The 26,540-nt window shown below is 47.2% G+C and overlaps 1 protein-coding gene across 3 annotated transcripts in view; it reads right to left on the bottom strand.

The window, feature by feature from the left end:
• ARHGEF2 (Rho/Rac guanine nucleotide exchange factor 2) overlaps positions 1–26,540 on the bottom strand; it is a 113,683-nt gene that overhangs the window by 18,757 nt on the left and 68,386 nt on the right. For all 3 annotated transcript variants that reach the window (XM_063317079.1, XM_063317080.1, XM_063317081.1), the window contains 6 exons: positions 22,590–22,740; positions 8,615–8,682; positions 7,871–7,934; positions 7,301–7,430; positions 6,940–7,049; positions 4,353–4,499 (listed from right to left, as the gene is read on the bottom strand). In XM_063317079.1, coding sequence (XP_063173149.1) covers positions 4,353–4,499; positions 6,940–7,049; positions 7,301–7,430; positions 7,871–7,934; positions 8,615–8,682; positions 22,590–22,740 — 670 coding nt within the window. The remainder of the gene's footprint in view (positions 1–4,352; positions 4,500–6,939; positions 7,050–7,300; positions 7,431–7,870; positions 7,935–8,614; positions 8,683–22,589; positions 22,741–26,540) is intronic.

Below are 26,540 nucleotides of genomic sequence, written 5' to 3'. Positions count from 1 at the left end.
TTCTTTTCAATCTCTCAAGACACTTTATTTTTCTAAAAGTGATCATTTTGGGGAAAAAAAGGGACCATAACAACAACAATTTATTAAATTAATATGCTGCCTGACTCCCAGCAAACTGGACAGTTTACAACTGTTAAAATATTTAAAAAACAAAGAACACAGAAAACATAAAAACAGCACAAGGCAAAGGGACAACGATGGCAGAGGGGAACAGAAAGGAAGAAAGGGGCATCAACTGTCATCTCCAAAGGCCTGGGCAAAAAGCCAGGTCTTTAAGGCCCTTTGAAATCTCAGTAGGGTGGGAGCCGTTTGAATTTGGGGGGGGGGTGTCATTCCAGAGGGCAGGCCCTGCTACAGAGAAGGCCCGATAGGTGGCACTGTTTAATTGATGGAACCCGGTGCCCCCAATCCCCAACCCGTGGAGCCGGCTCAGAAGGATACCATGGTCGATGGTATCAAAAGCCGCTGAGAGATCAAGAAGCACAAGGATGGATGCACCACTGCCATCCCAGTTCCGCCACAGGTCATCAACAGCCGTGACCAAAGCTGTCTGAGTACTAAATCCTGGCCTGAAACCTGACTGAAATGGGTCTAGATCATCCGTTTCCTCCAGGGTTCTCCTCAGCTGCAGACTGACCACAGCCTTCCTCAAGAAGGGGAGACTGGTTGACAGTTATCGAAAACTGTTGGGTCCAAGGATGGCCTCTTGAGGAGGGGGCACACCACTGCTTCTTTCAAGGCTGGGGGCATCACACACTCCGTCAAATAGACCAACACTACTGCATGAACCCAGCTGCGGGTCCATCTCCCTGGCTGCTTTCACAACCCAGGAAGGACCTGGATCCAGTAAACAGGTGGCCGAGCTGACAGCAGAGAGAGGCCTGTCTACTTCCTCAGGAGTCACCGGCTCAAACTCATCCCAGATCACACCACTGGGCTGTACCAAGGCACCTCAGCCTGCCCTGCCCAGTCACAGCTCAAGACAGAGCAAATCTGAGTGAATCCACTAGCTAGCCTGAATAATCTTCACAACGGCCCAGCAGCTGTTCTGGGGGCTCTCCCTATCCAAGAGGGAATGGGTCACCCTAAACAGGGCCACCGGATGGCTATCAGCAGATGCAATACAGGTAGTCCTTGAGTTACAACCATTCATTCAGTGACTGTTCAAAGTTACGATGGCGCTGAATGAAGGGACTTACGACTGGTATTCTGCTATTGCAGTGCCCCTATGGTCACGTGAACAAAATTTGAATGCTTGGCAACCAGCTTGCGCTTATGATTAGTTGCAGCTTCCTGTGGTCATGTGATTGCCATTTGCGACTTTCCAGGCCAGCTTCCCACAAGCAGTCAGTGGGGAAGCTGGCAGGGAACGTCACAAGTTGCTCGAGTAAATATCCCCCACCCCAACCTTTCTTCACTTGTATGCCCCCCCTTCCCCCATTCACTCACATGCACCACATGCCCTCTTTCCTCAGCCTCCCTGCGCTTGCACGCACTCCACACGCTATTTCCCCAGCCCTCCTGAGCTCATGGTGCACTACAACACCCCCTCCCCAAACTCATGTGCGGCCTGTGCTGGGCCTCCCAGGGCCTCTCCCAACCCTTGCTGCACTCTTTGCCTGGGGCTCTCTCCCCTTCCCGCTTAACGACCCATGCGTCTTAGGTTAGACAACAACCAGGACTGCCTGGATTGCCGTCGCTAAGTGATGCAGTCACGTGACATTGTGCTTTATAACCTCACTTAGCGATGGCAATGCCGGTCCCAATTGCAGTCGTTAACTTGAGGACTACCTGTCAGGACGGAGAATATATTGATGTTTCGCCGCCCTCATTGCCACAAAGTAATCCCTGACATGGGCTGTTACCCGTGTCCAGTGAAAGTCGCTTCACGTCTCCCTCCAACAGCGCTCCAGGCATTTGTTCTGGAGCTTCATCTCCCGGAGCTGCTTGGTGGTGCACCCCAGGACTGGCACACAGGGAGAGGCTGCGTCAGAGCAATGCGATCCGAGGCCCCCGCCACCCACCTATTCCAGGTGGTGGCTAGGGCCTCAGCCAAACCGCCCACCAGATCCTCAGAGAAAACCCCACGCTCTCTCTGGAACCCCGCTGGGTCCATCAATTGCTTGGGGCAGGCCGACTGAACTGGCCCTGTCTCCCTACAGGGAGGGCTAACACCAGCGAGCTGAAAGGCAACCAGGGAGTGATCCCTCCACGGCAACAGACTGGCAGTAATGTCCTCTGCTGCCAGATCATTTCTCAACTGCCCTGAGACAAAAAACAGATCTAACGCGCGGCCCCCGGTATGACTTGGACAGATCCATGATGGCCATGGAGGCCGCAAGCTCCTGAGCCACTCTGGACTCAAAATCGCTGGGTGGCAAATTGAAATCCCCAAGAACCAACAGCCTTGGGGACTCTATTGCCAGCCCAGCCACAGAATCCAGCAGCTCAGGCAGGGAAGCCGCTGGGAAGCAGGAGGGCGGTACACCAGCAGCAATCCCAACTATTCCCTCAAGCCCAACTTCAGCCAGAGCACCTCACATCAATTTTATGCAGAGTGGAGCCCCTGAAAGCCTGTAGCAACTCCCAGATGACAACAGCCCCCCGCCCCCTGGGCTCTCGGCTGGCGCAAAACCCGAAACCCAGGTGGAGACATTTCGGAGAGGGGAACTCCCCGCTCTGGGCCCAACCAGGTCTTGGTAAAACATGCCAGGTTGGCGCCCTCCTCCAAGACAAGATCACGGATGAGGGCAGCCTTGTAACAGATCAGCCTGACATTCAAAAGCAGCAGCCAAAGTCCAGGGCCACCAAGGATCTGGGCACAGAGGGTAGAAGCCAAGAGCTGGACCAATGCGATGGAATGTGAAGGTGACTTTGGAAGACGGGGTGGAAGGGAAAGATGCCGCTTGGGGAACCATCGGATAAAAGAGAAAGGAGCCCGCAACAGAGGAACAGCCAGAGAAAGAAACTTAGGAAGGATCCACCCGAACTGCTCAGGCAGTAAATAGGGAGGGCAGGAGGTTTGTACTTCAGACTTGCAAGATTCTGTCAATGTAGCCTTACAATAAAGCAGGGTTAGCTCATCTCACGTGTTTCCAGTCTCGCTTATCTGGGAGGACTGACATCCGCTTTCAAACAGCGGACCCGGTGTCCCCAAGCGCGGCCTGCCCTCAGATTCCCACCATGTCTCCCTCTGCCCATCATCGTTGAGATGGTCCACCCTCTCAGCATCCCCAGTCCACTCCCACCCCTCACATGCCCCTCCCAGGCCCAACCAATCTCACCCGACCAGCACACACAAAATTCAACCCAAAGCCCTGGCAGCCCACCCCACCCACCCCAGTCCCACTTACCACCCCCATCCCAGTAGTGGGGTAAAACGGGGCAGCGCCCACGGAGTTCCACCCCACCCAACAACATCCAGGGGGCCAGATCAGCCATACCTCCATAGGCCAAATGAACAACGTGATTGAGCAAGAGATTGCTGAACTCACATACATCCCAAGGTTTCAGGCTATCTCAAAAGGTCTCAACAAACAGAACCGTTTTTTAACATGTTACAATTGTTAATTAATAAGGTACCTGTAATCTGTCTCACATGCAACCTGCGCCTGCATAAGCAACCTATCCTCCCCTCCCTTTCCCCCCACACCTCACCCCAATTTAAATCCTACAACAGTTTATCTACTCCACGCATCTCTCACAACGGCTTCTGCTTTGTTATTTTGTTATTCGGAAAAGATCCTCAGCCTCCCCAGCAGGGAGCCTTTTGTGCCCTCAGTCTCCACTGTCCCAGCAGGGAGCCTTTTGTGCCCTCAGTCTCCACTGTCATCCTGGACACCGCCCTTTTCTGGCAGAGGAATTAGGAAGGAAGACTTTGGCATGACCCAGTCAGGGTAGGCTGAGCTACAAAGGGTGAGTCTATCTGCTTGTGCATGAACTCTGACAAGAGTTTCTTGTACGGCAGGCATGTCTTCATTTGCCAGCGCTGCAACGTTTCAGTTATCCCCAATAACTGGGACTATGCAGGTTCCACATATTTAAGCATTCATTGACAGGACTTGGGGTTGGTGTTTTTTTTCTGCCTTTCCTGCTATTCTGCTTAAATTCACTTTTCTTTACAAGTGGTGTGGACACTTTTTCAATGTTGCATTCATTTTCCCATTTGGTGTAGAGAACAATGGTCAAACGTAATGAATATATTATAAAAATTCAGTTGCGGTGTTTATGGCCTGAAAACAGTCTCATGTTCCTTCATTTGTACCTTCCCAGGGAAATGGGGGTTGGCCTTCATTGCTCAGAGCCTGGGAGGGGAGCTGGGAGGGGAGCTCAGCTGAGGCTCTCATGCTCACCATAGATGACGTCTTGGCGCTTCATGACTTCCTTCTTGTGCTGCTGCAGGAAGCTGTTGTCAACTGCCAGACTCCAGGAATCAGCATCAAAATCCTTCTCGTCCATCTCAAAGTCGCTCATCAACTGGCCATAAATGACTTCAGCTCCTGGGGGAAGAAAGTGCAGGGATGCATATGTGCAAGTGTGCAGTGGAGGGAGAATGATGCTGATTTAGGCAAGGTGGAGGCATCAAAAATAAAGCCAACCCAGGTGTGCAGAAAAGAACCCTGCCACTCCTTAGTACCCGTGGGATGCTTGAAACTATCCAGCTCACAATACACAGCAAAACCAATGCATGTTTTTTAAAAAAACAGGGCTTCAATTGGATGAGTGCAACCACCATTTTGACTTTTCTAACCCCCCCGCCATCCCCCACCAGATGCCTCTGGCTGTCTGGGTCCTTGGCTTTGAGTCCAAGACTCTCCGATTGTCAGGAAAAAGCCACAAGGAGACACTGGCTCCGCATTTTTCCTCCTCCAGTCTTCATCCAGGAATACTCTGATTGTAAGCTGCACAAAAAGCCAACTAAGCTGTTCTTTCAAAAACAGCCAAGGATCAGGGATGCCAATGGACCAAAGGTGTCTGTCTCAGCTACGTCAATGGGGAAAGACTCTATTTCTGCCTTTCTGGAGGAGATGCGCAGTGGCACTTAGCACCACACTGGTTGAGAGGATGCCCCTGGCGATTTGGAGAGAATAATTGAGATCTGGCTTATCACCAAAGTTGGATGTAGGGTGTATGTAAATTAGTGGTAAAGGTGATCATCAATTGTCCGTTCTAAGAATCGGTTAAGACTGGAAGGGAGGCAGGGCAGAACAAGGGTGATCAATGGCCTGGAAACTCAATCCTGCAAGGAGGGATTGAGGGAACTGGGGATGTGTAGCCTTGAGAAAAGACAACATAGTGGATCATGACGACGTTTTCTTTGTACTGAAGAGATGCAGCACAGAAGGTGGACAAAGCCTGATTTCCCTTGTTCCAGATGGCAGGACATTAAACAACGTTTTATATTACAAGAAGGCAGATTCTGTCTGAAGAGGAAAGTAAGAGCAGTTTGGCTGTGGGATCAGAGACCCAAGGAGGAGGTGGCTAGACACAGATGTGTTCAAGCAGAGGTTGGACAACCTTCTGTTGGGGGTCTACCGAGCAAGGGTCCCTTCTCAGTCTAGGATTCTGAACTACTGAGATTAAAAACAAAGCAAGGAAGCAAGACTCCAGCACACTGGGTTTCTATAGATACCACCTCTGCAATCTTCTATTTTTTCCCAAAGCCCTTCCCTAGGAAATGTTCCAAGTCTTCTGCTGCAATATTTCTCTGCATTATCTATTGGTACGCTTCCCGAACAGACTTTCTAACACCCTCGAAGACAGAAATAACATTCAAAACAATCTTCCTAGGTTAATGGGTTGAAAGCAACAGAGCGGAAGTAAAGAGAGACAAGTGCACAGTTATAGTCACAATCATGGGCTGGAAACTGAACATGGGCCAGCAGTGTGATGTGGATGCATAGAAGTAATATAATGCAATTATAGGCTGCAACAACAGAAGTATGATTTCTGCCTCGAAGGAAGTAATACTTCCTATTTATTCTGCTTTGGTCTGATCTCCACTCAAGCCCAGGACCCAGTTCTGGGTTCCATATTTCAAGGAGGGTTCAGACCAACTGAACAGGTTCAGGGAACAGCGACAAGGATGGTAAGTCTTATGAAGAAAGACAGAAGAACCTGGGAATGCTTATCCCTAAGAAAAAGAGACTGAGGGAGGCAAGAAACTCTAACCCTCTTCAGACATGGAAGTATGCCATGAGAAGAAGAGCACAATCACTCTGTCATTCCAGAGGGCAGAGCACAGAATAATGGCTTGAAGTTACAGGAAGTTAGAGGAGCAAGGGGGAATGCCCCGAAACAAGCCTTCTTGGGGGTGGGTGGGGGGCTGTCTCCCCTCCTGGAGCAGTTTGCTCCCTGAGGCAAGAGAAGTTCTCGCTTTCCTGGTCTTGCATACTTCTGGGTGCTGTAAAGCTCCTGGTGCTGGTATTGCCATTACTACATTGCTATTACGTTCTTATACTATACTTCTGTTACCGGATGCTACTCTTACTGTAACAGCTGCAGCTTTTGTACATTGCTTAGAACAGCCGTGAATGAAGAGGTTTTTAAACACAGAAATAAATAAAAGGTAGATCCCCGCTGTATGTCTGGAAGTTTCTTCCAGCAGTATGAGCTGTTTGATGGAGGAACCAGTTGACCCAGAAACACGGCAAGCTCCCCTTCACTGGACGTCTGCAGGCACTGGCTGGGCGTCCATCTGTTTGGGATACTTTTGATGAATAAATAAATACTTTAATTGGGTTTCCTGCACTGCTCAGAGGGCGGGCCAGATGACCTTAACTGCCCTTTCCAACTCTAGGATTCCACCTGCTTTCCTCCCGTGTGAAAAAAAAATCCAGATTCACACCCCCAGAATTTCACGAACTATTTCTTTGAATTACTGAAACACATCCAAATAACCACAGTTGCCTGGGCGTGTGTTCCCCCCTCCCTTCTCACCTTCATCAATGAGGGATTCTACTGACAAGGTTCGGCTGCGCATGTTCAGGGAATCGGTGGACTGAGAGAGGATTCTCCGTATGCCTAGGGGGGATTCATCATTGAATGTCCTGAATGGGAAAGCAAAAATCGTGACCACGAGCGACTGGAGTTTGCCATAACTAGGCACCTTCCAGGCACAGCGGATCAAACCCCTGTCCTCTCCAGCCAACAGGCAGCTGTTCTGGAGGACACCAGTTGGAGAAGAATGATCCACACACCGGCATCCCAACCTTTTGCCCAAAGTTTCAGAGCTGTCTACAGATACGTGTTTTCCCTGAATTTTATATACAAACCAGCTCTTTGAAGTAGATTAATTTACCCTGCAATGTTTGTAGTGGAGACACTTTTGGAAAGGGACAAGGTGGGACGGCCTCTGCGGGGTCCAAGCAAGGTCTGCCGAAAACTCTCTGATGGGTAAATGGCAGAATTGGGACGCTCTCTTGTGACAGCTGAAAAATACAAACAGAGATCCAGTGAGGGTTAGAGGGCACACTTCTGTTATTTTGAAACCCAGCCATTCTGCATTTTTCAGGTTTGAAAAAAATATTCTGGATAACCATAAAAAAAAGCGTTGTGGTTCAAGAAAACCCGCAACCCTCCTCTTGCTCTGGACCCAAGCAGAGCAATCCTGAAGATGTGGTTAAAAAAGGAAAGACATTCTGGCACATAGAAGTCAAGATGATCTTGAAAGCTGATGGAAATGGAATTCAAGGTCCAACTTTAGATTAAGAAGGGATGCAAATTCAAGAATGTAGATTAAACCCCATTCTCATTCCCCCCAGCCACAGCCTCTTCAAAGAGAGAAATTGCTCCCTGCAGCCAGTTCCCTGTCCTCTGTGCTTCTTTAAGTGCTGGACTTCGCAAGCATGGAATTCCCAGCCCCACTCACTTTTATTCCTGAGGGACACCGTCTGCAACGCCGAACTGTTCTTCAGCAATGCGGCCTTTTGCTGCTGCGTGGGGGAGGGGGAGGGCAAGAGAAGGCAGAAAGAAGAAATAAAAAGATAAATAAAAGGGCAATAAAACTCCAGTCAAGGGCAGACAAGAAGCTTGGAAGGTCCTTCTCCATTTTTCAGTGATTATCTTAGGAAGAGAAACAGTCCTTTAAATTCCTGTCCCCATTTTCTTTCTTGGGGGGGGTACTCTTCTAAAATACTGTAGGTGTAGATTCTCACATGCTATCTCTCAGGCCCAGCCTGTCTCTCAGCCCTCATTCCTCCAGACCAACCTTCTTCCTCCTAGGTCAGCTGGAAGCTCCCTGGACAGAGATTATCTTTAAAAATTCTGTGAATTGCCAAATGACTTATCCAGCCTTTCCCATCCTGGCACTTTCCAATGGCTTTAGGCTCCCAGTCAGCAGAGGGAAGGATGGCCCTACGCTAATGATGATCAAAAGAGCAGTGAAACCCACTTTTTGAAATTCCTGTCCAGTCTTTGTCAAGCATTCTCTGAGTCCAGGGTCATCTTTCAAGCTTTTCCAGAGGGGCTTGAAACTTGAGAATGATTTTAAAAACAGAAGTTGAGTTGCCCAGGTCAAATCAGGGCAAGGTAATGAGAAGCACAGAGGGCAGTCCCTGCATGTCTGCTAATTCTCCTTTCTGGCCAGCCCAGCTCAATCCTCGCACCCACTCACCTTCTGCTTGACTTTGGTGCAGTTTGGCAGACTGTCTTTGCAGCGGTTGTGGATGGTTACATTGCAGGCTGGAAAGGAAAAGCAGAGGCGGCTTGAGAAAGGAAGAGACTTAAGTGGACATTGAAATACATCAACTGCACGCGCGCACACACACACACACACACACAGACACCCCTTGGCAGTCCTGACTGATCTCAAAAAGCTGGATTTGACTGGCAGGGGGTGGAAGACCATCAGGAAATCCCAGGCCGTAGGTCACACTGGGAAGTCAAAAAAACATCCCGGAAGAAGATAAAGGCAGACCACTTCTGTATTATTGCTATGGATGGGTCCACAGAGTCTCCTGGATTTGAAGGAGACTTTGCCTTTAGATATAAAAAGACGAATACCCCTTTTTCCCCCAAGCAGGTTGGCCAGAACTGGCTCCCAGGGCCAGAACAGAATTATGAGGCTGGTTGGCTAGATCTGCACGACCTGCTGGTTCAGGATAAAATGGCCCCTGTGTCTGGCATCTGTGGGAACCCAGCCGTTGTTTTTACATTTTATGTTAGACCCTCATGCTAAGTCGTGATTAGATGCACTTCTTTAGGCAGAGTAAGTTCTGCCAACACAGCCCTACCATCCTCCAATAAAACGTTAAGTAAGACATAGAACAACTGACTGCTCCCACTATCCGCAGGACAAGATCAAGAAAACACGCGTGAAGCACAGGGCGGTTCTTTCTGCCAAGTAAGACTTTGGGTCATCTAATCCAGGCTGCTTTCGTGTATCCCACTAAGACCTAACACAGATTGCTGGATCTGGGCTTCATACAGCTCTCTGCTAAGCCACCTGTGGTTTATAAACCATGATTTCTGGCTTAGAGCATTGCGTGAATGCAGCCTGTTTGTCTTAATTCAACAAACCACATTTTTGAAATAAATATAATTTAGCGTGACATGTGAAGAAAGGCTGATTGGAAGCTGCTGGGATTTCACAGAGCCCTGTACAAGCAAAGCTTTACCACAGGCTTGCGGTACCTCCCCGTCTCATAACTGTGGTCAAGGTATCAGGCGTTTTAAGTCCCACTGACTTCTGGAATACCGTATGACAGCTAGTACAGGACCCAGAGGGCCTGTCCAGGGACTGAAGAATGTGAAATTTTCTCAGTTGAGTCTCTACTTCTGTGGGAGCAAATGCAAAAATGCTAGCAAGAGGATTAGAAACCAAGCTAAGTCTGGGAGGACTACAGGAAAACATGGGAAATTGGCTTAAATCTGTTTATGCATTAAACAGCCTGTCCCAACTGCTGCCCAGGCAGAACTGTGCCCAGGACTGTTGCTGAGGCTGAACCAGACTGCAATCCAGGCAACAGGCTGACAGACTTTCTGGCTTCTGCAAGGAAGAAAAGCTGCTTAAGGCTGCCTGGTGAGGAGCCCTAAGACTCCTTCATTTTCAGTGAGAGAGAAAATCCACAAAGCCACTGTGCTGTGCCTGCATCCCACGCCTGATTCTGCAGGATACGTGACACTTCAAGCCTTCCTGCCCCTGCAACAGCCCTGGTTGTACACCTGGAAAGGGTTAGTGTGATCATGTTCTGTCGCCAGAGCTCTAGCACACACTAGAAGAGGGCAGGGATCAGACTGAAGGTCCCAGAGGAAACTAGCGGAACCGACTGGATTCACCCAGTTGCCAGCACAGTGCATGTGTTTTCAGGCTACCTCCACAATGTGCACCAATACAACCTCATTCCTTGCACCCAATGTCTGAAATGGAATAAGAGGGAAAACACCACTTTCAGAGTGTAGTACCCGAAATCTTCCTTAGGCTGCCTCAGCTGAAGGGACACACTGAGTACATGGGGAGGCATGCAGATGTGTGCTCAGGAAATACTCAGTGGGCTGCTTTTGCGCTGGGACAAGGTGGCTGTTTGCATTTGCCCAGAGCTCATCAATTGTCTGAACTGGCTGCTAATCTGTTGGCAGGAGAATAGTCCTCAGCTGTGCGATTCCTTGAGAAAGCAGCAGCCACTGACAACATCATATTCAGGCTAAGTTCCCATCCCAGATTAATAAAATACCCTGCCCAGAGTGGCCTGGTTCTTATGACATATTAAGAGAACAGCTAACTTCTCCAAACATATTTGGAACCACAGGCTATCCAAACCCATCTGAGCCTAGCCACCATGTGTGAAACCAGCCATACTGTTGAGGCCTTACAAATTTAGGGCCAGGCAGAACATTACTTGAGATATCTCCTGGAAGCCAGCAGCCTTCCATAAAATCCACCAAGATCTACTAGAGCCAGCAGTTCCCTCCATCCACTCTCAAAAGCAAAAGAAAGTTGATGGGCACAACTGGCACCTTGCCTACAGCAGGGCCCAGCCTGCAGGCTCAGAGAAGGCTTTTGAGGCCAAGCTGTTGGCTCAGAGGAGCTTCTCAGGAAGAACCCAGTGAGAATCATCTTTTGCTACAGGCTGTTCTTTCTATGCACTGCACCTTCCACACCACCAATTACTGGCCTAGGGCAGACATTCCCTGTCCTGCTTCCGCAATGTTCGCAGAAGCAGGGGCAACCCCAGGCCCAAGAGGCTGAGTCACCATGGCTCCCTAAACTGGATGGAAATACTTCCCTGTAGGGAAGCTACCAGCCAATGGAATCTCTTGAAATGGCTCCAGCAACTAATCAGCTGGGAAGTGCTTGAGAAAAAATAAAATAAAATAAAATAAAATAAAATAAAATAAAATAAAATAAAATAAAATAAAATAAAATAAAATAAAATAAAATAAAATAAAATAAAATAAAATAAAATAAAATAAAATAAAATAAAATAAAATAAAATAAAATATAAAATAAAATAAAATAAAATAAAGGTAGGATATGTCAAATGGAGTGGTCTCAGTGTCTAAATACAGAAGAGGCAGTCTGGAAGGGGGGAGGGTCTGGTTCCCTAGGGCTCCATCTCTGTGGAAACATCCTCAATTTCCAAGGACTCCCTTGGCGGATCCCATATTTCCCCCCCACAAGCAAATCCTCCATTAGTTTCTTCCTGCCCAGCATGAATGGTGATCATTGGTCAGAATGGTCAGAAGCAGTTGGTCAGGATCCATCAAACCTCAGCCAGCCTAGCTCCTTAGGATGTCGTGCATATAGAACTTCAGCTCCCAGGTGATAAATGGGATAGAGAGGTAGTCCACAGAGCTGGCATAATGTAGTGGTGAAGGTACTGGGACTAGGAGCGGGGGGACCCAGGTCCAAGTCCACCAGCAGCTACAGAGTCTCCCTGGGACTCTCCCTCTCAGCCCAAGAACCAGTGTGGTCTAGTGGTGAAGAGTCCTCTTTCCAGGAGAGATGGGTGGTGATAGAAATTTGAAATATAAATTAAATAAATAAATAAAGGTACTGGACTAGGAGTAGGGAGAGCCAGGTTCAAGTCCACCATTAGCCACAGAACCTCCCTTCTCTTTCAGTCCAAAGTACTGTACCTCCCAGTTGTTGTAGGGAAAAACAGGAGAAAGAAGCACTATAAACACTCTCTTGAACTGAAGGAAAGCTGAATATAAAATTAATAAATGTGACTAACAATAAATAGTAGCAATAGCAATAATAGTAGTAGTAATATTAATAACAAACGGATAAATAATTTGCCAAAGAAACAGTGCCCTCTGACTTTGCAACCCCTAAAGCTTTAGAAAATTCTCTCTGAACACCACTGTGAATATAACAGGAGACGAAAACACTATAATCCGTATGTGGGGAGGGAACGTATCAATTGTTCTCCTAACCTGCCCTGCCCTTTTTCTGGCTGCCTTCTTGCAAGGACACCTCTCAGAGGTTAAGTGTGGCTCTTAGCCTGAAAAAGGCTGAACGCCAAGGTACCAGTCTATGGCCTTGTCCACGGAAATCTCTTAAATCAAATCCAAACAAAGGTCTTTCTGGAACTTTACCAAGGATTGGAGGCAACAAGATTAACAGATGACAATTAGAAGTGGTCTGAGAACCAAATCAGCCCCTCTAGGTACAATCAGCTTCGATCTACTGGACTCTGGGATTAAATCAGTTTTTGAAACGATTGCCAACTGGTCTCTCAGGAACAGTTCCACTAACATGCCAATTCATTAGAGAGTTCTACTCCCACACACCATCTAGAAGACCCTGGGAACTACCCAAGCCTGATTCCAGTTTGCTGGCACCAACCATGAAGCCCCAGATAACCCTGGACTAGACATGTTATACTTCTCCACAGGAACAACACCCAAACTTTAGCACAGGCTGGGAGATCAGACTAAAGGCTCAAGAAGGTCTGAATGATCTTGCCAAACTGGGTGTCTCCTGAGGCATGGACTTCAATGCCCAGAACGGTCATGCTGGTGGGAGAGTTCTCCAAATTGAAGTTCATTCATTGAGAAGGTGCCCAGAGCTGAACAGAATGTTTCATACTCATACTGCTGTGGAAGCAGAGTTCTCCTCAGGGACTCCCAGCCTGTTATCGCCAACAGGAAGAGTCCTGTATTTAATTTAAGCCAACTAAGAGCATGTCTGAGCCCCACACCTCAGTCAGCTTCAAACTGTTTTTCAATCAACTTGGTTTCAAAGCCATGAATTCTAGGAACAACTCTTCTGCAAACTGGGTGTTGAAAGAAAATTTTGTAAGTTCAAAGTAGCTGACTTGGAAAATGTGTTGTCCCAAGCAAAACAACTACTTCATAACTTGGTTTCCTTAGAAATGTCTATGGAAAAATGAAACTTAGAACAGGATTTTCCATTTCAGCCTACAAATTCTCAGTTAAAGATCCCTCACTCCTACTATCTCCTTAGGGAAAACTGTAACCGGCAGTCCAATTTTATTTCACTTCCAAACTACAGCACCTTCATTTGTACTTTAAAGGGCAAGAATATAGATCAAGAAAGTCAACCTGGAATTCAGATCCCAACCCACAAGTTCAAAAAATTAAGACTTTCCATGATCCCCAGATGGCTTAAGAATCCAGTCAATTTCTCATGTCTGGGGAGCCTATATTTTTCTTCAGTACACAGAATGTCCCACTTCTCTATTTGTAGTCTAAAGAAACACAGCATCTTCACCAACTCAATGACTCAGAGAACATTGAGAAACACAAGGGTGGCAGGAAGGGATCTGAACAGGAAGAGAATTTGACTGTTCAAAGAGTCATTTCCTGATTATGTCTGTACTCGGGAAGGGAAGGGAAGGGCAGGAGGGGAGAGCTGCAGACATTTTGTAGATTTTTAAAGAAGCGGCTGCTGCGGATGCCAGTGTGCCCTGAGAGGGTGGGAGGGCATGGACTGTTTGTTTCTAGAATGAAGGGAGGCTTGAGGCCCATTCCTTCACAAATCATTTTCCCTCTCTCAAAAGCCCCACATGCGTTATAGCTGCTTGCTAATATTCTGGGGAGAATCTCACTGAGGATGTCACATGATCAAACAGACCTGCTGGTTCTAGTCTGTGAGAATGGCATCAGCGGCATACAGGGAAAATAAAACACCAGCCGGTGCTCTGAAGGAACAAACCCTACACACTTCCCATTACTTCACAAGAGCTCCTGGTGGTACCAGCAAGAAGGCACGGCACAGCTCTTCTTTTTCTCCTTTTATCTGGAGTGGGGAAACAAAGAGCTGGAACCTGCTGAAACCCTGGAAGAATTGCCATGTTGGGACCCCTCTTGCAAAGATAAAGACCCCCTTGAGACAAATTTGATTTCATGAACATAATCAAGTAGTATTCTCGGCAATAAAACAGTAGTTTTGCCTTCCTCTATGCCTACCCAGTCTATCCTTCAGCCCTGGATTTTCTGGTGGTCCCCCATCCAGGTTCAAACCAGTTTGCTTAGCTTTTCAAGTTCAGCCAAAACTGATTATGTTCTGTCACCTATCTTAATAAATGCTTGTTATTTTTAAACTTAACAAAGTACAATAAACATATTTAAAAGCCCACTAAACCAATTCCTTAAGGGGCCATCTTCAATTGATACGTTGTTTTCAACTTTAAAAAGCAGTATGACTTCCTTCTCCGCTTTCTTCCCTCTTGGCTCACTGATTAGAACCGAAGCTTTCAGAATCATCAGCAACAAAAGGAGCTGGTTCAGAAAACCACCGAGACAGCAAAAGAGGAAGTGATGTCATGCTCCTGTTGCGAAGGAAGAAAATACGCGATTGGGGAAACCGATTCCCCATTAGGGGGCACAGCTCCAAGCAGTAAAAGGGAAGTGAGAATATCCTCGCAAAGCCATTCCCGCCCTACAGGGTGAAATGTGCTTTGCGCCAGTCACTCTAGGCTGCCAAACAGAGCACCGAAGGATGGCCCACGGGGAGGAGGTTTCCCGGTTTACCACTCCCTTGCCTCGGCCACCAACTCCCTTAAACAAGGTGTCTCTGGGCTTTTCCCCACTGCCAACCCCCCCACTCATCCCCGAGTTGGCATAAAGCCGTACTTGTCATGAGTACGGATGGCGAGCAGGGGGCTCCCATCCAGGCTGTGAAGCGCATGCATAGCACTGAGGAATTAGGTGGCCATTCCAAGAGACACAGATCGGGCCCGCCTTAGCCTTTGGGGTTTGTCTGTCTGGGTTTTCCCCACGCTTCTTCAGTTTGTTAGGATTTCCTGTCATGTAGCGGTAATAAAACACTAGAGACCTGTTCCTTGTCTCAGCGTGGTTCCTGGCTGTTAGGACAGTACTGGCACGAGGTCTGCTGCGCCTACTGCCTCTCCTCTGAACTCCAAGGGGATGAGTGAGGAGGCCTGACCAATTTGAAACACTCTGAGGCTGCCCCTTGGGGCCCTCAGCTGCCACTGCGGCTAAGGATGACTTCAGGCCACCTCACTCACGGCTATGACGAGCTGAACGCTTGATGGGAAAAGACGGATTTAAGACAAGATGGAGTCCTGTGCTGGGGGGGGAGGGAGTAGACCAGATAACCTTTAAGATCCCTTCTGTGGTTGTGAACTCATGCAGCATCGTTACGCAGGGGGAAAGTTCTTCCTCCTTCCCTCTCACTGAAGATGCTGGAGGGAGAGGAAGAACCTGAGGCAGATCCAGGACTGTCAAAGCTAGATGTCTCCAAATAAGACACGCTACAAGCCACTCCCGTTCCATAAGGGACACAGACAAGGCTCATGGCTTAATCTAATGATCATATTCACACATGCTAAGAGCAAAATCCAGAGGAACATACTTGATCTTTTACATGGACTTCCACAAAGGTATTGAGACATGACAGGAACCGTGCTGTTGACCCAGTTCTCACAACATGCATAACCCAGCATCACCTGCCCTCCTCCTTGCCTGGCTGCATTAGCTGGGGGGAGGCTGCCAAAGGCCAGGGCGTTGGGCCCCCCCAAAAACAACAATGGCCAGGAGGAAGAGCTCAAGAGGCAGGGACGGGTGGGAGTTCTTACCAGCAAGGAAGCTGCCCACCCTGCATCTCCAGGGCAGCACATGTATCTCCAATCATTAAGCAAAAACTTCCCACATGGAGATTATGAATAGCTTAGTTGGAAGAAAATCAGCAGATTTATTTATTTATTTTTCACATTTATATGGCTGCCCATCTCACACAAAGCGACTCTGGGCGGCATACAACAATCAAATAAAAACAGTGAATAAGTAAAAGAAATTGTTATAAAAAGATAAAAGTGATTATTAAAAGAAGAATATATATATAAAAATTTTTAAATACAGTCGAAGGGGTGCAGTCACTCAGCATGGAAGTGTCCTAGGTCAACACACCTGAACCAAAAGCAGTCCAAAGGTCACAGAGAGAAAGCCCAGAGAGCTTTCCCAAAGTGGTGGAGAGAGGCCATGCTGGGCCTGGGGCACAAATGGGAAGGCTTGCCAGATGCCTGCCTTGGGTGCCCTGTGCATGTGCACAGGCAACACTCAGCAAACCTGGGGCTAACTGGAGCAGACAAGTCAACAGTGGGCCACCATCAGCTCTGCACTAATCACTGGTACCAGACTTGAGGACAAGCAGGAGCCTGCCTTACATGGTTGTACCCAAAGCCACTTGGGCAAGGGATATACAGTTATTATTCATGCAGCCACTGGTTTTAAACAAGCAAACAGAATAAAACTCCGGGACAATTCCACTTGCTACACAGTCTCAGCTCTGCAGCGTTTCAAGAAATGAACACTGCTTATCAGTTTTAATAACACTGTGGCATTTGCAGAGAGATATCTTATTTTCATAGACTTTTCAGCTGGGAAACCGAAGAGTTTTAAAGCTTGTTGGCTGCAGGATTTTTTTTCCAGCTACAATGCCTCCCCCACCTTTCGAAAAGGAAGGTTACAAGGACAGGCAACTCCAGCCAGGAAAAGACACTGTCCCAGATAAGGGCAGAGAAGACAATGATGCCATTCAGCCGGATAATGCCCCTGACAGCCAATATCCACACAGGACTTTGTTTGCTTGCACAAATACAACTTTGCCTCCCCCTCCCCCCAGACTCCAAGATCAAACAAGTGCAAATCAGCAAAATCGGGCTGCAGCCCAGCTGGGAAATAACAACAAGAAAGGCACTCTGGATCGCTTGGGAGACTGCAGGGTTCCCACCTAGACAGACCTAGTCCTGTATTTTGGATATTTCTCTCACAAGATGCTGTGATGTTCCCTCGTTACTGGTGCATCACACACACTCTTTTGGCCAAATGACACAGGAAGGAAAGCCATCTATGACAGTGCCTCTTGAGGAAGTTTGGAGTACTTTCCCTATCCAGTTTGGCATAGTTCAAGCATGGGTCAAACATGAATAACAGAAACCGAACAATTCCTCCACTATCCACAACAATGGTAAACAAGGTTAATGTCTACCAAACTTAGTAATGTTGTACGCCTGCAGCTCTGTATCTTTAACTGGTTTACTTCAGTGTGTGGGGCAAGTATTTTAACTACAATTAATTGCAAAGTAAATATTAATTTTGGATCAATTTCTTTGAAAATCTGGCTTAAATGTACTAAATCTGAATTAATGTGCTTCCAGGACTGATGAATTAACCAAAAGGTCTGGTTTCACACCACACATTAAGCCAGACTCAAACACATCCCAGAGTTAAAACTAACTGGTCTTAGTACATTGTGCATATGCAGCTCCTCAGTCTGGCTCAGTGTAGTGGGGGGAAAAAAACTATCAAATTTTCTGGGGGAGAATTTATTTATTATTCATTTATAATGCCAAAAGCCAAGCTCATGCCAAACCACGTGGTTTCTCCAGCCACTCCAGGATTACCCACTTCTGTCTTCGCCTGCAGGCTCCCTCCAGATGAACCGGGAGGGTGGCTGGGGCGCTGCGGCAGAGGCTGGTCTGTTCTGAGCAGGCTTGGTGGGTGGGGTGGGGTGGGGTGGAGTGGGGTGCTGGACTGAAAAAGGCTCTTCCATAACCTGCTACCTCCCTTTAACTATTTTCCACACACTGGAGTTTCCAGGGACTGAACCCCCCTGCATGCTATAGAGCCTCACTAACACTAACAACCAGCCAAACCCAGCCATAGTTTCTGGGCAAATTTCCACTACCTCTTTGCACCAGCGCAAGGACAGCCCAGCAGCCAGCCCGGTTTCCAGAGGACATGACTGCACGCCACTGCTTGTGTCTCATTTCCCATTCACAGCTGAGGCAGTCTGCGGATGGGTTTAGGCGTTCTGCTTTGGAAGTGGCAGAGAAGTTGTTTCCAAAGGGCCACTCCTCCCAGAAGCCCCCGTCCCTGCTTCCGCTCTTCAGGTTGTTTACAGCTCCTACGCCAACCCTTGCTGTTACGCTCCCCCTTCCCACTTTCTCAAACTCCAGCTTTTCAAAAGCCCCTATCTGTCAGCTTCACAAATCCGCATGACCAGTAGACGGCAGTCAAGAGAAAGAAAGCTCCGTCTCTTTGCTGCTACCTAGTGGTTGACGGGTCAAACAGATCAACCCGTTTTCAAGGAATAAAGAGAAAAGTTCAATTGGTCAACAGCATGGCAGGAAAGAAAAAGGAAAAATGTAGTGCATGGAGTAGTTGGAGCTCTGTGCATGGCACCTGGAGGCAGCTTTACATGGGCAGATGATGCAGGGTGGGGAGCCACCTGTCACAGTCCTTTAGAAGTTGTGCGCTAAAGACAAGTTGTCCTAACTAAGCAAAGACCACGCCGAGGAAAGGAGTAGGTCTCTAGTGTTTTATTTGCTGCTATTGTAGACAGAAAATCCTGCCAAACTGAAGAAGCATGGGAAAACCCGGACAGATAAACCCCCAAACTCAAGGCGGGTCTGCTCTGGGTTTCTTTGAAGGACAGCTCAAAGTCTCTAAAGTACGCATGAGTTTCCCCGCCTGGATAGGGGCCCCCTCCTGCTCACCATCCGTGCTCATGACACAAGTGGCCAGCAGTGCAGCACAGTCCGCTGGGGGGTGATGAGACTTAGGGCAGATGATTTCCTTCTGGGATGGAAGGGGAGCATAGCAAAGCAGCCACGTGGATCTGGCTCCAGCCTGCTTGGCTTTCCCGCCTTCTGTTCTTCCAGCTGTCAAATTTCTAATGATACTATTTTTTTCTAAGGCCACCTTTAACCTTTATTTCCCTGAGGTCCTTTGCCACTAGGAAAATCAGTAACTCAAAGCTACTTCTTGAAGGTCCATCCCCCCAAGTCCAGTCCACCCCAATTTAGCAGGGAAGAAAAATTTCCAATAGCACAATCTGCTTAGCAAGAAGCTGTTGCCATGTGCTGCAGCTCACACAGAATGGGCAGCCTTGGTACACTGAGCCTGGGGCTAGGGTGCACCCACCCAGCTTCTCACACCCTTTTTCCTGCTTGCAGAGCTCAGTCCAGGGGTTGGAACAGGCTTGGGGGCTCATGGCTGGCATGGCGCAGGCTCTAATTTCAGCGCAGCCTCAGAAAATACCCAAACAAAGAAAAATGAATGAGGAAAAGAAATGGAGAAGGACGCACTGGGTTTCAGAGTGCCTATGAAACATTGCTTCTTATTGATTATTTATTTATTGCATTTATACCCTTCATTTTCTCTGCTCAAGATAAAGGGAAGGATCTTGTCTTACTTTGTCCCTGCAGCAAAGAGCCCTGGAGAGAGGCTGGCCTGAGAGAGAGCCGCTGCTCCAAAATTATTCAAGGCATTTCAGGATCAGGCAGGGATCTGAATTCATATCTCCCTGGTCACAGTCCAACAGGTTCGCCATGACACTAACAAGCCTCTCAGTGGGATGTAAAGAGCATGGGAAAAGGGATGCCTTGCCTTGTACCCTGGAGGTACTGTATCTCCATCAACCTCTTGATCTGCTGGGGTGGGGGCTTCCCACTGGAAGTCTTGCAGAGAGGTGATGTCATGGCCCAGTCGTGTTCCAGGCTTTGTGCAGCCGGGCCAAGGAAAGCTCTCTTCCATACAAAGAACACGTGGAGTTTGCTTCCTTGAAAGTAAATCACGCTGAATCAAGTTTTAGGTCAGGAATATTGAATGCAGAAATATTGAATACTAAATATACTGAAAATACAAAAGGGTTCACAAACTTTTAAGCACCACTGTAAGCCCCAAACCATGGAGTAGGGTATCATGGGATGATCCCATCAGACAGAGAGCTGGTTCTGGGAATAAGTCTGGAGTTACTGGCCTGAAAGTTTTCTTACTAGCCAGCTTTTTACATGGAAGAGGAGCTGGCAGTTCCAGCTGATGACACGATGGCTCAATTCTGAATTCTTTTCAAAAGCAGCCCAACCCTCTAATGGATTACCAAAATCTCACCTGGAGGCAGGTAATTATGGTAAGATCAAGCCATGGTCTTCCCTCCTTGCTATGAGATGGAAACAGCAGGTTCACCAATTCAAGCTGATATGAAAGGAGCTTGACATCCACAAGGGCTCCATCTGGACCTGCATGCTGATCCTTTGGTGAGAGATGGACATCCCCGGTCCAATAGGCCATCTCTGGGATCATTGACACCACCTACCACCTTCTCCTGACAGAGTTCTTAATCGATGACAAGGTACCACTGTGCTTTCAGTGTTGGGTAAATGCAACACTATGATTGTGGAATGACTATATATGTGTTAGTTGAATGCACAATGGCTGTGTTCACATGGTCATTTTAAGTGGCAGCCATGTTTGAACAAGATGCTAAACTTAGTTAGTTTTACCCTTTGTTAGTATTTTGTGGCTTAGCAACTTATATGAACTTTGCCTGTTGAGTTAGTTTATGACCTTGTATTGTGTGACTCCAGAAGAGGGCTTAATTCAGGTAAACTGTGTGGTGTGTACACAGCCAAGAATAATTTAGAATTACAGTAGATCACCCAGATTATCCTTCCCTAACCTGTCCTTCAGATCCATGTTGTGCCAGACCCAGAAGTAACTGCAGAGGAGTCAGTGTGGGAACATTTCCTATGCCTTGGAACACAATGGTGTTCCAGCCGAAGCTCACAATACTCTGTGCCGACCCTCCTAACAGCTCTCACTTTCTGCAGGGTAGTGGGCAGGCTGAGGTGGATTGGGGGCAGGGGACAGGCTGGATTTCCTTCAGCAAAGCTGAGCAGCTTATGGGTTCTTCCCTGCCTTCCTGTTAACCTCTGAGGCCTCCAAGGAAGCCAGCAGTTAACAGAAGGCAAACATGCTGTATCTGACCAGGGTTGTTACCTTGGATCGTTTCTTAGCAGCCCATGTTAATCAAAGTTTTTGGCTGCAGAGATGCTAAAATGTTTTTTGGAGGGATCATGTGGCTGTCTTCAATGAGTGGGGGGGACTGAATGCACTCTTTCACCCCCCTCAAAGGGGAGCACATTCTGCCATTTACAGTTTCTGCTGCAACATGCTTGTCTCTGACCTGAAAAAACAGCATCAGCACTGGTCCCTTTGCCTTGCATTTACTGGGGTTGAAAGACCCAAGTTTTAATTCAGAAGCCTTGTTTATTTAATCTCAGGGTGCCCTCTATGGTGGTTTTAACTGCAAACCTTAGTAGGAGCAAAGTGAGTGTCTTGTGTTAAATAGATGGCTGGCTAGTATTGTAAAAGCTCTTCTCAAAAGAGTAGTTAATTGCTAGTTAAAGAGTACAATTGAGCACTGCAACACGGACTCCAGTGGTTAAGCTCAATTACGGTCCTGGAACAGGACTGGAGAGACTCTGGTTCACCTCATCTTTGCAAGTGTGGAAGGGAATGGAGAAAGAAAGCAGATTCTTAAGATGGCTGATGAGAAGTTAAATCTCAGCTTCTGGGAAGCTTAACTAGGGGTGGAGTGGGTGCAATCATGACAGCTGCCCATGAGTCCTGCCCCTACAAAATGCACAGCCTTCCTCCACAGTTTACTGCTTTGGGGTTGGGAAGAGAAGATAAAACCGCAGATTTAAAACACGGCAGCACCTCAGGCACAGATGAACCTAAATATCCCTACTAGCCATGAAGAGAAAAAACATTTCCTATCTGTGCCTGACGTGTGTAAGAGAGCCAAGGCACCAGCTGTATTCATCGGCAGGGTTAAGAAACCTTGGCTGAAGGATTCCAGCCCAATCTCTCCCGGCAGGGGTTAAAAATAAACCACAGAAGAGCTTATTTACTAGGAAACAGAGCCAAGAGCAAATCACAGCAAGTTGTTCTAACCAACCAGAGTCCCCAGGTTCACATGTTCTGTTAAACAAGTCACGGAAGATCCTTACATGGTTGGATTAGTGGTTCTCTCTGGCAGGAGGAGGAGCCAAGCAGGAGCATTCAATGCTCACTTACAAGCAGCCACAATTCTCAAAACACCCCAAAGTGCTGTGATGTGTGAGTTTCTCTCCAACAGCAAGAACCTCACCTGCAGAGGGATTCCTCCTCTATCTCAGATGTGACAATGGTACACATCTGAACTGAAGTACAAGGTGTTTTGCCACTCTAAGGGAAATTCAAGTGGGGGGAGGGGTTGGGGGAAGAGTTCCCAGAAGAGTGCTTAGCACACACTTTCACTCTCTCTGCTGTGTCCACTCCAAACTATGACACACAGACCCCCTGAATCCACATGGAAGATGCTTACTCACTTGGACAAATCAGTGCCTCTTTTGCAGTGATGCTCTTGTTACAGGCGTAGCACATGGTCATGCCAGAGACTGTAATGGAAGTGAAGAGGTGCCCATTGGTATAGCGGGCGTCTTTATCTTTGCCTTCCTTCATCCTTTCTTTTTCTTTGTTCTGCAGAAAGAAAGAGAGGAGGGGGTGTTTGTTAACAGGAGAGGAGCCACTCTGTGAACAAGGTTCTCTTGACCAGAGGAGCTGCATTCTGACTTCCCAAGGCATTCATACATTCTGCTCCAGCACTTATATAGGGCAGGAGCACACAGAGGGGTGCATGTCACATTTAATACCACAGAGATTGCATAATAAAAAAATCACGGTTTTGCAGATGTTCTAGTTTTGCAGATACATTTTAATGCAGACACACACACAGAAAGACATGTTTGGGAGGGGGCACACAAAACCTTAAGCTCTGTGGCTGCATGAAGTACCAACAGGCCAAACTGAAAACATCTGTGCTCTTTTCTCCCTGAAACCTCAAAGTCTGAGAGCACTTGGGATCAGAAATATTGCAATCATTTTTGTGCTACCTTCCTGATCTATCTGGTATCTGAAATTTTCTGTAGCACAATTTTTCTCATATATAGTGTCACTTGAGAGCAGTGCTACTAAAAAAAATTTCAATCCAAGAAAATGATCACTGTTCCCCTGTTTTCCATGGAAACAATTAGCTGCTGAAACTAAAGCTGTACAGTAAAAGACACTTGACCTACCAAATTACAAGAATCTGTAAGTTCATCAGTTCATTGCCCAAAGGTAGGACCCTTCCCAGCCATTCTATTCCATTCCATCCTTGTTCCACATTAATTTATGGAATTCAGAACAAAGCTAAAAAGCTGGGTAGCTTCTGCATATGACTCAAATAAGCAAGCCAAAATGCAATTAAAAACAAACGAACGGTTGAATGCTTAGTGGTAGCATTCCATCTATCTATCATAAGTAAAAGTTAATTAGGCTTGTAAAAAGCACCTGCTGTCACAGGTTTGATGATCTGAACAAGCAAGCTAAGCTATAAATACTTTTGAAAAAAATCAATGAAACTTTAAGTGGAAACAAGTCACTTAAGAAAAGTAATTAGCCATAATTCCCTCCTCATTCTGACCCCACTCAGGATGGCTCTTCTTCAGACCCAAACCCCAGATCAAAGAGCACATTCTACTTTCCCCCAACACACCTTTCCCACATTCCCTCTCTGGCTCAGCTGCGGTCCATTCCTGCTCATCCCTGGGCCAGGGGGGTCCCGAGGAGGTCTTGAAATTCCAAGCGGCAGTTGCCTCTCATAAACTGCTGGATAGCTCATCCTATCTTGAAGGAGGATCTGACTGAATCATCTGAAAACCGCCTTTCTGACTAAACAACGTCCCTGAGAGCAAAAAAGAAAACCAACACTATGTTGAGTTGGTTTGGAAAGCCCAGATTGAGGAGATGCAATGAGGAGGCGGAGAGAAAAGGAGAGGAGGAAAAAAAGACACCCATGCAGTTCAGCTTTTCCTGTACCTCTCTGCTTCCAATAACCATGACAACCATGTGTCTGACTGAGAAATTCCACCACCATCTCTGTCATATATGTCTCAGCACTGAACTCTCTGAAGCAAACTTTGGCCAACCCGGCACCCTCCAGATGTGCTGGCTGGGAACTCTGGGAGTTGTAGTCCCAAATATCTAGAAGGAGCCAGATTGTGAAAGGCTCATTAAGGAAAAAGATCTTTTGGCATCATGTATAGTTGGGAAGGAGGATTCTCCTATCAATCTGCACTTTTACAAAATTTTAGCTATCATCCCATTTTTAAGGATGATGTAGGATTTAGGTACATGCATCACCTACACCTGCTGAGTGGGCCTGCTGTTTTGCAAAAGTCTTCCTTTCCTTTTCAGAAAATGTGCAGGTGAGCTGAGCTAGCTTGCAGAGTGTCTAAATCTGACCCAACAAGCCATTTCCTGCACATTCTAATCCCATGTTTAGGAAGCTCTTGATTGTCACACCAAGGCTTAAGATGGAAGGACCCGTACCTGAGTTACACACAGAAGGGCTTCCCCTCTGTGGGTAGCCCTTCATGAAGACCTTGGGGTCACACTGCCCGGCACAGGGCCAGGTGACCCAGTGGTCAGACTCTGTAGAAAGTCACTTTCGTGGGTGCTGCCAGACAATCGGACACTCTCAGGTTTTCCAAATCTACTGTAAAACACAGCCGGTATAGATTCAGGCTGCTCTATTTGCAGAACCCCATAACTCTTTCTGGGCACAGGGGCAAAACTGGTGAGATACCTTTCTGCTCCCCACCCCCACCCCCCACATTCTTCCCAAGGGATCCCAGATTGCTTACTTCTTGCTCTAAAAGGCAAAAAGGCCATAAGAAGTCCCCAGTCGAAGTAACAATGAGGCAACAATGGAGATAGACTGTAAGGTGGTGCAACTGAAAGACTTTGCAACATCAGTTAATTGTAAAGGACTCTTCTCCCTCAGAAAAATGGAACTACAGTAGATCTGCATTTGGAAAACCCCTAAACCCCAGTGTAGGAAACTAATAATGTTAAGGTTGAACTAATCACACGAGTCACTTGAAAATCCATGCGCTCAGACTCAACAATGATCCTCAAACACAGAAAGGCATTAATAGAATACAACATCACTCCTTGCGCCTACAGGTGGTATTTAGCTTTTGAACTGGTCAGGCTGTGCTGGAGACCAGAAAACCATGCTGGTGCAAACACCAACTCCAATGGAGCACAAGGGGCTTAGCCCAGGTCTGTTTTTAGACCAGATCCTTGGCTTTGACAGCCTGCAGACAGAGAAACTGACTGGAACAGAGAGAAAGTCAAGGATAAAACTTTCTGAATCCAGAAAGACCCTGTTGACGCTTGGTCCACAACCAAACTGCAGTACTATTGAAGGTCACCACGAATTGTGCAAAGTGTTGGTTAGAATTGCCAGAAAATTAATTATCTAAGCCCTGTGATCAGATTAGGACTCAGTAAAGTGAAGTTGTCATAGCAGCCTCTCCTAAGAAAGAAGAAGCAAGACAAGGACTTCCTGTTGCCAAATTTTTGAGCAATAATTGCAGTCAAGAGGGTTGATTATTTTTGACTCAAGAGCTGACTTAGTGTCATGGGTCTCAGCAAATATGGGGGAGCGAGAAAGAAAAAGAAGTTACACTGAACATGCTCTGGGGAACAGAGGCTGGAACTGAGCTATCCTTTTTATAAGGGCTGTGGCAGCACAATCCACACGAGATCCAGCCAGCGCAGCCGTGCACCTCAAGGCTTGTACAGAGCTGACGGTTGGTCTTCCCTCCATGCTGAGCAACTGAAGACCTGCTGCTAACAGTTTTAAAATCTCACTACTTCAGGGAATCTTCTCCATACTAAGAGGCTTGTCCTACGTTGCAGAAGAGTTTGCAGAGGGTCCCCAATACTCACACCCTCTTCCCCCCACACAGCTGATATTCTGTCACAGGTACAACATTCAAGGGAAAGCTTGTTCATACTGGACAGCCTTGTACTACTTTGGTTGAGCAACTGGGATGAGCTTCCAAAATGTTCCCAGGGCTTCTTGGAAATCATTCTGGAAACTGCTTGGCTAGATGGCTGCATTGGGTACAAACTGGGCAATGGTCACCGCAACACTAAGTGACTGTTGTAACAAAAATTTTACAATGGCGCGAAGCATCAAGCCGGCCTGTAAGACATAGCAGACGACTGGGTGCTTGTCAGTTTGTTTAGCTGCAGGAAACCCAGCTGGGGAGAATCAGGGAGCAGGGCTAGCAATGCCTGGTAGAGGCAGATTTTGGTTGTGGTTGGTGCTTCAGGGGTAGAACCTGGAGAATATACAGCTATGCAGAAACAGGGAATAATACACATTGCAAATACGCTACATCAGCTCTCTTTGATTGTGAGCTCTTATGTTGAGAGGAAGTCAT

Source organism: Candoia aspera, chromosome 17, assembly GCF_035149785.1.
Source record: "Candoia aspera isolate rCanAsp1 chromosome 17, rCanAsp1.hap2, whole genome shotgun sequence".
Lineage (NCBI taxonomy): Eukaryota > Metazoa > Chordata > Lepidosauria > Squamata > Boidae > Candoia > Candoia aspera.
The sequence above is the reverse complement of the archived record's forward strand: the minus strand, read 5'-3'. Positions and strand labels throughout refer to the sequence as shown.